The sequence below is a fragment of the Cryptomeria japonica genome, chromosome 6 (assembly GCF_030272615.1).
Source record: "Cryptomeria japonica chromosome 6, Sugi_1.0, whole genome shotgun sequence".
NCBI classification, from domain to species: Eukaryota; Viridiplantae; Streptophyta; class Pinopsida; order Cupressales; family Cupressaceae; genus Cryptomeria; species Cryptomeria japonica.
The window spans coordinates 401,074,048-401,090,483 of record NC_081410.1 but is presented as its reverse complement, the minus strand read 5'-3'; the positions used below and the strand labels follow the sequence as shown (position 1 = coordinate 401,090,483).

At 35.4% G+C, this 16,436-nt stretch overlaps 1 protein-coding gene across 1 annotated transcript; it reads right to left on the bottom strand.

The window, feature by feature from the left end:
- Positions 1 to 250: 250 nt before the first annotated feature.
- Positions 251 to 3,217, bottom strand: LOC131065809 (receptor-like protein EIX2). The gene has a single exon (XM_058000449.2). The coding sequence runs from the start codon at positions 3,215 to 3,217 to the stop codon at positions 251 to 253; it is 2,967 nt and encodes a 988-aa protein (XP_057856432.2).
- Between the last annotated feature and the right edge of the window lie 13,219 nt (positions 3,218 to 16,436).

The window sequence follows — 16,436 nt, the reverse complement described above, 5'->3', positions numbered from 1 at the left end:
GTTGTAAGGAGTGTTTAACGAGAAGTAATTGATTTTTATAAAGTCGTATTAAGTTTACATCTTAAAATCAATTTTCCCAACCAACTTCCCTCTACTAAGCATTCAAGTAAATTCAAAACAAATTATTTTTTAGCACACTCTACAACAATGCAAATAATAGATATAATTGACAACACAAATCTTAGCTACATGTGTAGGATATTTTGAAAGCAAACACTATGAGAATTCTTTGTTAAGGAGCTTCAAGGATTCACCACTCAAAAAGATAATAGATTAAATTATCTATCCAAGAAAAGCAATTGTATCTCCATTTTATGTGGAAGCACAACACTGAAATCACAATTGCAAATCCCACTCCGTAACTTAACCCAACACCCACTGCCCACCATCGATCCATTACATCTGCATCTTCAATAGTTGTATTATTCCATTCCATGTGATTTTGTCTACTATCAAAATTAGAACTCACTGTCTTGTTTTCAAGAGGAAACCCATTAAGATTGGGGTTTCCTAGAAAAGAAGAAGCCTCAAACGTTGAAAACTGCTTTCCCTGTGGTATTAATCCTGAAAGCATGTTGTTTGAAAGATTCAAGACTTCAAGGAACGTGAGATATAAGAGCTCTGAAGGAATCTTTCCTGATAGATTGTTTTCTGAAAGATCAAGAGATTCCAAGTACGTCATAGCTCCCAAGGATTCAGGGATTGAGCTACTAAGATAATTTTTTGATAGGTTTAAAGAAATTAAACCATGAAGGAGCCCCAATTCCGAAGGAATATTACCTGATAAGTTATTACGTGATAGATCTATGAACTTGTCTGCTTTGATTATCTTTTGATATGGAGTTGCCCTTCCTTTTATGTAGACTGTCACTTCATCCACAAATTTTAGTTCAAAGATTGTGTCCAAACCAAAATATAAATTACCACAATTGGTAAGTTGTACATCAAAAATTTGTGATTTGTTAACCATAGCATATAACTTTTTCACATTTGGAGGAATACTTCCTGATAATTGATTACCAGATAAATCTAGAATTTGAAGATTTTGCAGTCTGAACAGCTGGGGAGGAATTCTGTCTCTAAACTTGTTAGACGCTAAGCTGAGGATTCTTAAATTTGTCAATTTTGCCAACCAAACAGGAATGCGACCTTCAAATCTGTTACTTCCCAAACCCAATACTTGGAGATTAGTCCAATTTGCAATAGATGAAGGAATGGTACCTTGTAGCCTGTTGCCATTGAGATTTAATGTGCGAAGAGCCTGCAGATTTCCCAGTTCCTGTGGAATCTCCCTTTGCAGAAAATTTTGAGCCAAATTTAAAACCAATAATTTAGAAAACCTCCCAATGTTTGCCGGAATCGGACCTGTTAACTTGTTCTTTGACAAGTCCAGAACTAACAAAGATAGAAAGGACGGCGTTCTAATAGTTGGAGGAATAGAGCCATTAAATTCATTGTTCGACAGATCTAATATACCTGAAACAAAATCAAGAGCAGGAAGAGGGCCATTTAATCTATTACCATGCAAGTCCACCACTGTAAAATTATGGGAAATCTGGCGGGGTAGAGAACCTTCCTGTTGGTTGTTTGAAAGATTGAGCATTGAAAGATTAGGAAGATCCCACAACGACGAAGGAATATTTCCCACAATGTTATCACCTGAAAGATCTAGGCCTTCCAATTGATATTGCTGAGACAAAAATGCAGGAAAACCACCTCCTATATTGCAAGACCTCAATCCCAAGTACCGAAGCTGGGCAAACTGAGGAACCCAACTTGGAGAGATGTTAATGGTAAACTTATTTGCACAAAGATCTAGTTCTCGAAGGCGAGTTAGATTGTCAAACAGCTGGAGTGAAATGTTGCCTCTTAATCCACTAGAAGGTAGTGACAATACTTTCAAACTAGCCAGTTTTGAAATGGAATCTGGAATTGTTCCCCACAGCTGGTTACTGCCCAGGAGGAGCTCACTTAATACCGGAAGCTGACACAGAGACGAAGGAATATGACCGCTTAACCGATTGTAACTTAGGTATAGACCTCTAAGGGGCAAAATGTTGCCAAAAGAGGACGGTATGGTTCCTTCCAAATCGTTATGCGAGAGATCCAAGATCCTGAGTTTTGAAAAGTTTGCAATAGAGGGCGAAATCACTCCTCCTAAACTGCACCCTCTAAAAGAAAGCACGGTAAGTGAGGAAGAATGGCTTAGAATGGAAGACATGTTTCCCTTCAACTCATAATTTGCGTCAAACACAAGATTACTCATTCTTGAATGGGGGATGAAATTTGAAGGGATGGAACCATTTAAACCACAGTGGCTGAGATCAAGTGAAACTAATGATGACATGTTCTGAAACCAACTTGGGAGTTCAACCGGAAACGAATTCCAGCTTATATGCAGATGTGACAAATGTGTGAGGTTTGAGAGATCTGGAATATTGCCTGAGAGCCCACAATTAGATAGGTGAATATGGGTTAGATTGGAAAGACCACTAAGGGCCTCACTCCACAGCTCAGACGCCATTCTTAGATTCACTGAATTCATTCCCAAGAATTCCAGGCTTCTTAGATTTCTGACCCATACACCAAACATACTACCATCCAACATATATGCATAAGGGTATCCAATTGAAATATCCAAATGACGCAAGCTTGACATATTTCCCAATTCCAAAGGGACTTCACCTCCAAATCCAGCATTTGACAAGCTAAGAAATGTAAGTTTCTGGAGTTTTGATAACTGAGGAGGAATAGAAATACCTTTGAAGTCATTCCAGCTGAGATCCAAGTGCTGTAGATGGTGCAGATTAAACAGAGACGGACGAATCTCACCACTGAACTGACTTTTCTTTAGATGAATCTCACCACTGAATAGACTTTTCTTTAGATGAACCTCACCAGTCAATTCCTCCATATATGATAGATCAGCACTTAGACGAAGTCCGATTACATGAGATGTATGATAATCACAGGCAACACCCTCCCACTCGCAACAGTTGAATCCAATCCAAGAGGATAAGCGGCCTGAGGAAAGTTTAAGACCACCCTTGAAATCCAACAGTGAAGTTCTTTCATCTTGCAAGCATGCTGTTGAAAATGGGAAATCAACATGCACCATTATTATCCATATGAACAAAACTCCATAGCCCACAGACATCTTAAAGCTAAGTGACTGCTGATTGGAGCTGAATAATCTCCTTGCCCATTTCTTTCTCATTTATAGGCAAAGAACATGGTCTGTGCCGACCAAAAGTAAAAAATAGTACGAGGAAAAGACGGCCTTTTCTCACTTCAACCATTCAAAGAAACTTTAAAGAAGATAAGCAATCACGGGGGTCTTTATTTTTTACGTTATTTCGATTCTCTTAGTTGTGCAAAAGGACGGGTCAAACTTTTGTATCTACTTTTGCTGTGATTGGTGCTAATTCTTCGCGTATAGAAAACAATAGAAAGAAACGTGTATCTTCACACTTGATGTATGTTTTTCAGCAGAATTGAAAAACTAGGACAGGATTGTGGAAAGGGTGAAAAGACAATGGGTTTTATGTAGAATTTTGTATATATTTTAATGTTCTAATCATTTTTATATTTAAGTTTTTCTAAAATATAGTTTTGATGTAATGGGAAGGGAATCAATTGTTGTTATAGTCAATTTTTTGTATCTTAAGTTTCTATTTACGGTATATCGGAATTGTGACGATTTTTCTTTTGTTTTCTTTTGTTTTCTTCATATGCAACTTAAGAGCTTATAGCAATTATTTTGGCTTCTAGGTGTGTGTGTGAAGAGTAGACCTGTATCTGTAAGCACAACACTTCAATCAAGTCATTACATGCATGGTTAATCAAATATAATCAATGAATAATAAACCATAACAAATCGACCCATTGCCTTCTAAAAGATGCGAGTATAAGATTGCTCTCAGATTATAAGCAATATCAGTGACTAGACAACATCAAGACGAAGGATTTTATCTATATGAACATGATAAATGCTAGATGGATGCAATATTAATCTAACAATACTTTTGCAACATTAAACTAAATGATTTAATCAATATGAAACAATTAATATGCAATATCTCAATGAAATCCTAGAGCAAAAATAGTATAATAACAATATATTCTCCAACCTCTCCTTTTGAATGAGAGATGAGGCTGAATTTATAGAAAATTCAGAAAGAAACCAACAGCTAAGATCAAATGATGATGAGCGGTCAAGATTTTCCAAGAGGAAGCACAATCCAGGTGAATTGATATGATTGGATGCTTTTATCAATTTTAAAGGGAGTTGAACTAAATTTAAGATTAAAATCAAGAAAAAACTGATTTATTCTCTATTTCATTCAATTTTAATATTTAATTGTTTTAATTGCTTTCTTTGAGATTATTTATCAATTTTTAAATTGTTTTTTCAAGATTGTTTCCAATTGATTTCTTTTCTCAATTAATTCCTTTTTTGTCAATTAATTCCTTTTTTGAAGATTTGTGCTCAATTGATTTATTTAATTAAATCAATTCCTTTTTTTGATGATTTAATGGCAAATTGATTTATTTAATTAAATATGCTAGGATATTTAATAAAATAAATAAGATAATTGTTTAAAATGATTTACTTGGAATGATTTAATTAATTAAATAAATATTTAATTAATATCGAGTGATTGATTTTGCCATGTGACATTTGATGATTAAAGAATTAATTGTGTGCTCAAAATTGATTTAATTGCCTTTGGTTAGGACTTTGGTGACGTTGTCAAGATTAGGGGCTCATGGTTTAGATGACCATTTTTAGGGTATTACACTAGATAGTTACAACAAATGCTAGAAGATTCATTATGTGTGCAAGGGTCAAAAAGTGGCCATTTCGAAGTGATGTCCTCTAAATATTTTCTATTGTCTCATTAACCATTCACTTCGACCACCATAAAATTTGCACAATTGATCCACTACTTATGCATAAATGACCTAGTAATCATGTGTAATGGGTACCAATAAAGTTGCACAATTCCTCTAATTGGTAACTTTTTTCTCAACTATTAGGTATACAAGTGGGCGACTATTGGTCTAGTAGATGATTTTTTAGGGGGTTTTTAGTTAGCATGTTCCAATGAATAACTATTGGAACATGGGCAGTAATTGGGTCCCTTCCCCAATTATAAAAAGTATGTAAACTATTTTTTTTTTTTTTTATGAATTAGGTATTTACATTAAAAAGAAATTTAAATATATTATATTACAAAAAGAGGTGTATATGGAAATAGCTAAGTGGAGATAGTCATTTATGAAAGTCTGGTCAAGGTAGAGCTTTATACAAATCCAAAGAGAAAGAAATTTTAAGTACTAAGAGTTATAGAACTAGTGGAAGGAGATAGGTCATAGTCATCTACTTTCTAGACATTTGAATTTTGTATTCTACTTGAATTATCTTCTGGCCAATAGGGCTACCATTTATATTATCTTCATTATTTTACACTTCCTCAAGAGGCTAATAAGTAGCCTTAATGGCATAAATGGTTTGGGTAAGTTGAGGCAATTTTCCACTATCTAGCTAAACTAAACCTATTCTAGAATGGTGTTGAGAAGAAAGTGAATTCTAGTGGAAGGATTGGGACCACCCATGCACACTATGACCATAGGCTATGTACTAAGAGGTATGAGAATCAGCATGCCAATGAGAAGTCTAAGTCTTATCATATTGATGCCCTCAAATAGGGGGGTTTGGTCCTATTAGGAGGAGGAGAGGAGGTTAGTGGCACTTTAAAAAACCTACAAGGAGCAAATTCTTATTGATTTAGAAGAACTTGTAAGTGCATCATTTCACATGTAAATCTATTATCTTAGACTTGTATCGATATTAACATGTTAGGAAATACATAGATTAAGAATATAATGAGAAATTATTTTCGACAAGAAAGCCACTAAAGGATCGATCTTTCTATCTTTCCAAATGCTAGATAGAATTTTCTCTAAAAGCATGATAAATCTATTTATACCTTGTGGGAATTCAAGGTCAAACTCCTAAAATGACATATGCTAATAGAAAGTGATGTAGGAGAATCCATGAGGTATGGAGTCTAACTTATGTTAGATTTTTTAGTTTTCCATTGTGTGTTAATGTGCAAGTCATTAAGCAGATACTAGGAGTCCATTGCATTTTATCACAAATGGCTCTAGGGTCTCACAATATGCAGATTATTAAGCCTGGGGTGATATCATGTTCATGTTTCATGAGATTTGGATTGACACAAGAACCTTGCTCTAAATCTTGACTCTAGACCATTAGAGTGGTATGGTTTTCTCTTATGCGATCTTTTGGGAAATTTATGCAAAAAGATGAGTTCTTATGGAGGTACATTTGGTCCAAGTGAAGCTATAAGGAGCACCACATAAGTATATTCTCTTCTATTATAAAAAAAATTTGATTTGGAAGTTGTTATAGTTTACCAACACACTTTTCATGTGACCTAAAGTTTTACACCACCTTGTAGCCAATGCAAATCATTATTGAGGATGAATACTTTGTATATATGCTTTGCTTGTAATTTTTTGAGGATCAATGAAGGAGATGAAGGATAAATTATCATCCACTGAGTGCATCAAGGATAGTTTATCAGATTGAAAAGAGGATAAGTGTTGTATCAATGAAGTTCAAGGTTAGAGAATACAAATGAGATAACAAGAAGTATGATGTGAAGTGCAATTATAATGCAAAGAGTGTGATTTTTTTTACTATTAAATTGTATACTTGAATGAAACCATTATGGTAGCTTTGGAAGTGTTGTTTCTAGGATTAGAGGCATGTGTGTGTATGTATAAGGCCTATGTGGTAGTTATCCATTTGAGTAATCAATTGGACTACTATTTGTAGATATCATTTTTGAACTTGCCACATGAGGGTTATGTTCTCAACTAAGCCACTAAGTGGATGGATTTTTAATGTTGATGAACCAAGCTTGAATACATTAAGTAAGCATGTAATATGCATAAGATGATGGTGCAAGCTAATGATGCCCTTATTAGGATTCTCTATGATGTTTCTACTATGCTCAAATGTAAATATTCTTTTGATTATTTCATTATAATCTAAATAGATTAAGGCTCTAGTCCTTAAATACACTAACCTACTTTGTAATTTGAAATGAGATGCATTTTGATTGGCTCCCAATGGCTAATAAGGGAGGGAAACATCAACCCAATTTAAAAGTTTAATTTAAAATTGTTAGATCAATTCTACATTAGTAAGCTTAAAGGAGGATGATAAACAATGGAGATTGTTGACCATGTTTGGACACTTGAGATGCACAAAGGTGAAATGAGATTGGGATAAATTAATTGTCAAATTTGATGTAGAAATATTTCAATTCAAATACTATTCAATACATAAAAGGCAACTCAATTTATTCTTATCAACTTCTAGATGAGTTTTGATTAAAAAATCTGAATATGACTACAATATTTTGTATCCTCTAATTTCTTTATTTACTTAATATAAACAATCAATGAATTTTTTTTTAAACTATAAATTAAAAAGTAAAAATTGATGACTACCTATATAATTGACTTTAAATTTTTTAACATAAAATATAAATAAATTTGTAAAAATATATATTATATATATAAAAAAAGATTTTAAACATGATATCATAATTCATCTAAAACTATTTTAATATATTTTTCATGTATGTTTAATTTTGTTCACCATTTGAAAAACTAGTTCACATGGATAACAATCATTGAAAAAAATTGACGTTCAACAAAAAAAGAGAGGTTCTATTTAAACATGTAAGATCGATGACCAAATCTAATACCACAAATTTAATTTGTACCCCATGATTTCTTTATTAAGTTTGTATTTTTCTAGTATGACTCTGTTTATAGCACAAAATTAATCTGTGCCCCACAATTAAATTTGTATTTTCCCAAAATAGACCAATTTGCATCACAGATTTATTTATTTTTCAAAGTATGAACTAGTTTCCATCTTGTATATCTAATATGATTTTTACCTGAGTCGCTATCTGAAGTCAAAGTGTTTAGTGGAAAGGAAATGGCCGAAATATTGATTGACACGCCATTTTCTTGTTTGACACGGCAAACAAAGTCATGGGGAGGAATTAGTCAACTCCCGCGAAAGACTCGCTAACGCAGATCATACGACGCACACAAAACAGTAATATATTGTACCGCTGCCTCCCACTTTGCTGCCTTCTGTCGGCAGCTACAACATTTAAGAGTTTGTCTCAATGTCTCGCCTATTTTTTTTAGTCAAATAAAATGTGAAATTGTAAATGGATATAATTTACTATATTACATATTTTATGTGGTTTATATTGACATGAGTGAACATATGTTGCATTAATATTTTGCATTTTTAAAGTTATTTATTGAACTTACTTTGTTTTAATTAATGAGCATATGATCTTATGTTATCATACCATGCTTTTGAATCTTACATATTGAGACTATATTGATATATCACACTTTTAAAGCTCTCACATTAGGTTAAGGGTCGTATAACTTCCCTCCTCATATATTGTGTTTGTATGTGCCACATTAAGGGAATCATGTTTTATCTCAATTCGCAATTTAGGCCTTTTTTTCTATATCTTTACATTAGGGGCACCATTCCTTCCCTCCTGCTCATGAGCTTTTCATTGTGCTATTATGCTCATCTAAAGGTATTTAGCTATACATATTCTTTGATTATCAAATCCATACATATCACTACCTTCTAATCCATGCTTATCTATATGGACATTATTAGGCATTGATTGTGAAATTACATCAACACACTTTTTGAGTTACATTATGGGACATCATGCATTCCATTTTTTGCACTTGAGCCATTGTTTCCATATCTTCACATTAGGAGCACCATGCATCCCTAATGCTTACACACATTTGGAACTTACTACATCATCTTTGCTCATATGAGGTCTCTTATTTGATATAATATTTTGTAATTACTTCTTACATTTTTGCACTCTCCTAATTCATTCATGTCCTAAGTAGCCACCTTAGCACAATGGGAAGTGTCACACTTTATACTTTTTCACATTCGAGGTATTACATGTATTCCATTTTATCACATTAGGGGCATCATGTCTTCCCTTTTATTGCATTAGGATCATAATGTCTTCCCTCTTTATCACAATGTGAGGCATCAAGCTTTCTCACATGTGAAAAGAATCATGTGTCATCTTTACATATTACCCCCTCATCTAGACACATCTCTCTATTTGGAAGTACCGTGATTTGTTTTACACATTATTATATATTTTCATGCCATTTTAATAACATGAGTGTACATCAGAATTGAAGGCCAAATAACCACTATTTTTCTATGCTAGAGACAATATTGTAACTATTGATGCTATATGTAGTCCATATGCATATATCATGCTTATCCTTACATGATTATATACTTGCATGCCTAGATTGAAAATTGCCTCCTACAAATTCTTGTATCTTATGATAGTCCTAAGAAACTTTTGGAAGTCTCAAGATACCTATAATAGTCCTAAAAAACTTATGATAATCTTAAAAAATCTATGATAGTCCTAAGAGACCTATGATAGTCTTATTTGCTTCATTTTTCTCATTTTTGTGTCCTATTGACACCATCTCTCTATATGCTTTGGGTTGGACTACCTAAGGAAACTAAAAACATTAAGTTTTATTATCATTTAGTCAATCTAATCATTAGTTATTATGATTATCCAATGGTTATAATCTTTTTCATATGATGTTTTAAGTATAAGTGATTTCAATGATTTTGATTAGATGTCAAATATAGTTTTAAAGGCCATAATGATAGTTTTAGGATTAGTTTGACATTTATGTATGATATTGTTTTTCTCTATTGTACCATGATGAAACTAATCTCTATATCTTATTAATGACATAGATAGAATTCATCATCATGTCAAGAAAATGACCAAAAACACTAATATCAAAATAACATGAAGCTAAGAATGCAAATAAAAGAAAAAGAATGAGGTTGCTTATGAAATTAGGAAATTGAGCACCATAGAATTATCAATGTTTAAAATTGTAAATGAAAATGTAACATCCACTTAAGGTAAGAGAGAATAATTTTGTGTTATTTAAAGGCAATGAATGCAAATCCTAGGTGCAATGAGGAATTTGAATCTTGAAGGTTGAGATGCACCAGGATTCACATATCAAGTTGGAGGTACATCATCTTTTACATGTCTAAAGTTGGAAGCATGTCATCTTTCCAATCTCAAGTTGAAGGTACATTATCTTTCACATCTCAAGTTGGAGGTACGCCATCTTTCACATAAGAAGATGAAGGTACACCATCTTTTTCATCTCAAGTTAAAGGAACATCATTATTTTTCATCTCAAATTTAAGGTATGCCATCCATAACATCTCAATTCAATATTGAAGAAATTCCTAATATCAAGGTAACATTTACCATTGAGAACACCTCTTAGAAGTTTGTATAGAAAGCTTTTTGAGAATCTTTTGAAACTAATGGTTGATAAGATTACCAAGCATAATTGTTGAATATATGCTAATTTTTTGAGAAGTTAAATGAAATTAGATGATGTCAACTATTTGTTAAAATGATTAGAAATATAAAATTTAGGCCCATTATGAAGATTCTTGGCCTAAGAACATTGAATGCTTCAAGTGAAAAATCTATTATAAAAATATAATGAGTGCATATGAGCATGTGGGTTCCAATTCACTCACTAAAGATAGTAATATCACACAATGTGTCATTACATCAAAAATAGTAAGAAGACAAACAAAGAAATATCACCTCATTAGAAAGACAAGTTAACCTTTGAAAATAAGTAGAAAAATGTTTAATGAGAGTTGTTGGAAGATGTGAAAGAGTGGAGGACCCAAATAGAAATGAATTATGTGAATTCTCTAGTAGACTCCCATGAAATGATAAACAAAGAGTTGAAGCCTTGAGATACCCAATTGAAGACTTATGAAAAAATAGCATAAGGGTATATCCTATTAAAAGAGAATTGGTTGTCAAAACTGTGAGCCACATCCAAAGCATATTTTAGATATAGTTCAAACAAAAATTTTGTCAAAATTTTTAAGCGATGTATCCCTAGATTAAAATTAGTCAAAGTTATTTTGAAATGCAAAAGCCTTCTTATATCAAAACAAATCACATACACACACACCTTGTTGTGGAGTACATACTGACTTTTCTAATCATTATGACTTTTATTGACATATATGCATGTAGATTTGCATACTAGCAAGATTTTGTAGAAGTGTAAGATATAAAATCCACCTAAATCTTAAAAAAATTCATTTCAAGCATTTTATGTCAAAGAATGGATGGTTAGTTATTCTACAACATATTATGCTTGGATGACACTTTTGGTCATTGGAGTGGCTCACAACATTCATCAATTTGTGTACATATGAAGAGTACACATGCAATTAGAAATCAACAAGTAAGTTTTGAAAAATATAAGTTAGTGGCATAGAGCCTAAAAGATGGCATTTATAAGTAAAAAAGTGTGAATTAGTGAATGAAAAGATAGAAATGTATCAATATATGTCTATTTTTTATAGACTATAGCATGTATGAATGTGCAAGGGATACCCATAGAGCTCTATGGTTAGACTTGATATTCAAGTTATGCAAGGACATGTTTCCACTTGGTACTATTGTTTTAATTATAGATTTTGTAGAGAACTATATACAATATAGCCAAAAAATGAGGTCAAATCATAGTATTACAACTCCAATTAGGTTGCTATATTTTTCCATATAGAGTTCATTTATGCATATGACAAAAATAGAGGAAGACAAGAAGATCTTGAGAGAGTATTTTTTTTCTTTTTAAACCACAACCAAAGTTGTGAAGGTTGAGTTTTTTAAGCTAGCTCGAGCCCAGGGGAGGTCACAAGGGGGACTTCCTCCCCAATCAACATAATCAACTTACAAGCCACATAATCGACTTAGAAGCCACAATGGAAGTCCAAGATCCACCACCTGGAAATACAACACTAGATATAACTTTAGAGATTCAAACATGGATATCCATCTTGAGAACCCTATGGCATTGACATTAGAGTACAACCCCATTGACTTTAGGGAGTATTGTTCTTTTATAAATTAGTGATGATCACACATATTCTACAGAGCTTGTGTAAGGTTGCTATCATATGTTCCACCATTATTTGCCTAGCAAGAGCATATGATTTCGTCAACATAGATCATATTGTTAGATAATTGTGCATCATAATTGAAGAACTTGTGGATGTTCTATTGGTTAAGAAGGATATGTAATATGATTGGTTCTCAACATATGTGAAATTTCTTTGAGTTTGGGCATGGAAAAGGGAAACATGGTGATGTAGGAGCATGTATTACAGGAACCTTAATACAAGAAATTTAAAGTAAATAGACAATGCAAAGTTGATAGATGCAACATCTATTATCGAATGGTGTAACATTACAATGGGTCTAAGTAATGAAGGTAAAGTATATATTTAACAGTTTTGCTGGTTGTTAGATTATATAAGAATGTGGTGTATAGAATGTGAAGCATAGAATGTGGTGCATCTTTTGGATTCAAAACATGTGAAACTATTTGAAAGTTATAGTTGTTTTTAATCATCCTGTCAATCAGGACTTCAATCATAATGCATGTAGAAAATCAATAATAATAATTTATTAAATTTAAAATAAGGTAAAATTTTATTTATTTTTAATAAAGGGGTAAAAACTTTATTGAAAATCAGACACAAGAATTACAAAGAGACCCAAGGCCCCAAGGCCCTAGATAAGAACCACAAGCCCAACCCAAAATTAGCCAATTTCATACCCATCCATGTCCTCAGCAAGAATCTTCTACAATTCTTGACAATAATCCGAGGAAAGATGTTCCCACCCTTCAACTTTCCAATCACTACCATGTTCAGAGGCCCACTTAGCCAAACAATCTGTTGCTCTATTCCACTCACGAGGAATATGGATGAAAGACACCTACTCCATAGCCGAGCTAATATGAAGAATCTGACGAACAATCTCTGCCAACTACCAATGAACCTCACTCAGCTTCTGCTTTGTCAACAAGTTCACCATAATTTGTGAGTCCGATTCACAGATAACCTTTCTTCGACCCAACTCCCAGGTACACTCCAAGGCATAGAGAATAGCAAATCCCTCCATAAAATTATTAGAATGCCACCCTTTATGAATCGAAAATAAGAGGACCACCTCCCCCATACAATTCCTACCAACACCACCAATCCCAGCAGGGCCTAGGTTACCCCTAGAGGAGCCATCAGTATTAATTTTGATAAGCTCATCCTGAGGAGGTATCCATCTCCCCATCCTTTGAACCTTCTTCAAAGTACATCTACCTCTCCTGACACAAGCTGAGGTAGGGGACAATTCTTGCAGCCCTAGCCTACTCACAATATCCGCCTCGTCTCTATTCAGAGGAAAATGCAGCTCACATTTAGCTTCCACCATCTCCCTGATCATAACTATGATTCTATTCCACACTTGTTGAACCACCAGTCTAACCTCACGAAAGATCCTCCTGTTCCTCTTGAGCTAGATCTGCCATAGTATGAAGATGGGCCCAATGTACCCGACAATCTGGAGAAAGGAGGAGGAGATAGGAGGTCTGCCCAAACTACTCCAAAACTCCACCAATGAATTCATGTGAACACAAGGATGCTTCCACACCCCCACCAATAGTTCCAAATAAGCATAGAGAAGGGGCATCTGAAGAACGGGTGTGAGGAGTCTTCCTCCCCATTACCACACAAGGCACAAATGGAAGGCCCCAAAAATTCTTGCTTGCGGATATTGTCCCAGGTTAGGCATTTGTTCAAAGCCAAAGTCCAAGCGAAGTTGTTACACTTTGGCCAAGAAAGATTATTTGACACCTGTTTCCACCAGGGCACCTCTCTTCCCTCAAGTCTTCAGTTCAACAGAACCTGATATCCACTAGCAACAGTAAAGACGCCCTTAGGATTCGTAAACCAAGCAAGTCCATCCCTACCCTTGAGAGAACTACAGTATCTATTCGCGAGAATGTCATACAACTCCACACACTCTTCCTCCATCCCAACAACCAGCCACTCATTAGGGGCCTTCCATTGCTCCATCTCCAGCCGTCCACACCTATACACAGCCTTGAAGTCACTCACCCTAGACCACCCCACCTCCAAAAACCTTTGGCAGAGATTCCCAAGGTTGGGAAACTGATCCAGGATGGGGGGATAACCATCCCAAGAGTTGTTCTAGAATAGGACCTCTTCCCCCCTCCTGCAAATCCAAAAGAGAGCTTCCTTAATAAGAGAAGCCCCCTTCTTAAGAGTACTCCAAATCTTTGAAACTTTACCATCAAGCGGATATCTTGGAATTTCCTCCATCGAGATCCTGTGCATATATTTGTAGGCCAAAATACTAGCCAAGCCACGATCCTGCTCAACACACCACCTCCAGTACAGTTTAGCCGTCAGAGCCTCCCCAAATAAAATAGACTACCTTAAACCAAGCCCCCCCCCCCCCGACTGCTTCGGGCTACACGCCAACTCCCAATTGACAAGACTTCATTTGGAGGAGGAAAGGCTACTTGCCCATAAGAATTGCCTAGCCAGAGAGTCCAATCCCTTCAAGAACCACTTAGGAGCCACTTGAAGCATACAACGATAAGTCGAAAGAGCCTGAACCACTGACTGAATCAGCTGAACCCTCCCAGCAAAGGATAACAATCTATTAGTCCAATGATCAACCTTCGTGCAAAATTTATCCAAGATACCCTACCAGGACTCTTTAGGAAGGTTACCAAGAGAAATAGGAATACCCAAATAAGTCAAGGGCAAAGAGCCAACTTGGAATCTCGGGATAAGAGCAATCCTCCTTTGAATAGAACCAGGAGTGTTGAAAAAGAGGATAGAAGATTTATCCTCATTAATCATCTGGCCCAAAGATGCAAGATAAACATCCAAAACCTTTCTCGGATTAGTGGCCTCTCTGATCTGAGCAAGACCCATCAGGGTCGTGTCATCAACAAACTGCAAGTGAGACTGCGGTTACAAGTCATTACCCCAACTCCATCCCTAAATAAATCCCCGACCCACATTATGTTTAATCAACCTCCCCAGGCCCTCAACTAGAAGAATGAATAGGTATGGGGATAGGGGGTCCCCCTAGCGAAGACCCCTAGATGCACTGAACAACTCGGTATGATCTCCATTGATTAGCACCGAGAAAGATGTAGACGTCACACATCTCACTACCCATTGGATCCATTCATCAGAAAGGCCAAATGCCCTGAGAATCTTTTGAAAAAAGGACCAGGGAACTCTATCGTAAGCCTTAGCCATATCCAACTTAATAAACATATCTTTTTCCTTGGAAATTGCCATAGAGTGAATAGTCTATGTAGCAATGACCACCTCATCCAGGATTTGGTGCCCTTCCACAAACCCACTCTGCTCCTTAGAGATAACATCCCCCAGACACTTTTTCAACCTATCCGCTATCAGCTTAGAGATAATCTTGTAAATCACATTGCAGAGAGAGATGGGTCAAAATTGACCTAACCGGTCAGCCCCATCACACTTGGGGATGAGTGCGATGAAAGTCACATTCAACACCCAAAGCATCTGCTTATTCCTCTGGGACTCCTAAACTACTTCCCATAAGTCCAATTTGATAATATCCCAGAACTCTTGAAATAATTCAACCGGGAACCCATCTGGTCTAGGAGCCTTTCCCTTTCTCATGTGAAAAACAATCCTCTCTAGTTCCTCCAGCGAAATGGGACCCATAAGCTGCTCATTCATCTCTCTAGTAAGTAGAGAAGGGATGCAATCAAGAACTTGATTCTCCTCCACCAATTCCCCTTGAGACTCCTCCCTAAAGAGGGCCCAGAAATAAAGTAAAGACTCCCTAGAAATCTCCTGCAAGGATAAAAGCTACTCAACTCTATCATTAACCAGAACTGGAATGGCATTTCCATGTCTTCTTGATTTCACCAAATTGAAGAAGAAAGTAGTGTTCTTATCCCCCTCTTGAAGCCAATCAATATGAACTCTCTATTTCCAGTATATTTCCTCCCTAAGCTCACATTTCTCTAGAGCCTTGACAGCCCTGACTTCCTCCCTAAGCAAGGCTTCAGACAAACCGTGCTCTCTGATGTCACTAGTGATGCCATTCAACACAATCTGAGTAGCTTTATTAGCATGGAAAATATTTCCGAAACCCTGACGGTTCCACTTTTTAAGCTAAAACTTAACAAATTGCAATTGCTTGGCAAAAGTGTACATAACAGTGTCGGAGGCTGGCCTCCCTTGTCTCCACCACTCTGCAACAAGAGTTTGCAAAGTAGGATCCCGAAGGCACATAAGTTGGAATTTGAATGAACGAGAGTGAGCGACCCAAGCAGAACAAGGAACCAACTCG

Bases quoted from the DNA above. Each gene is read 5' to 3' on its own strand.
- LOC131065809 (XM_058000449.2), bottom strand. From the start codon at position 3,217: ATGAGAAAGAAATGGGCAAGGAGATTATTCAGCTCCAATCAGCAGTCA.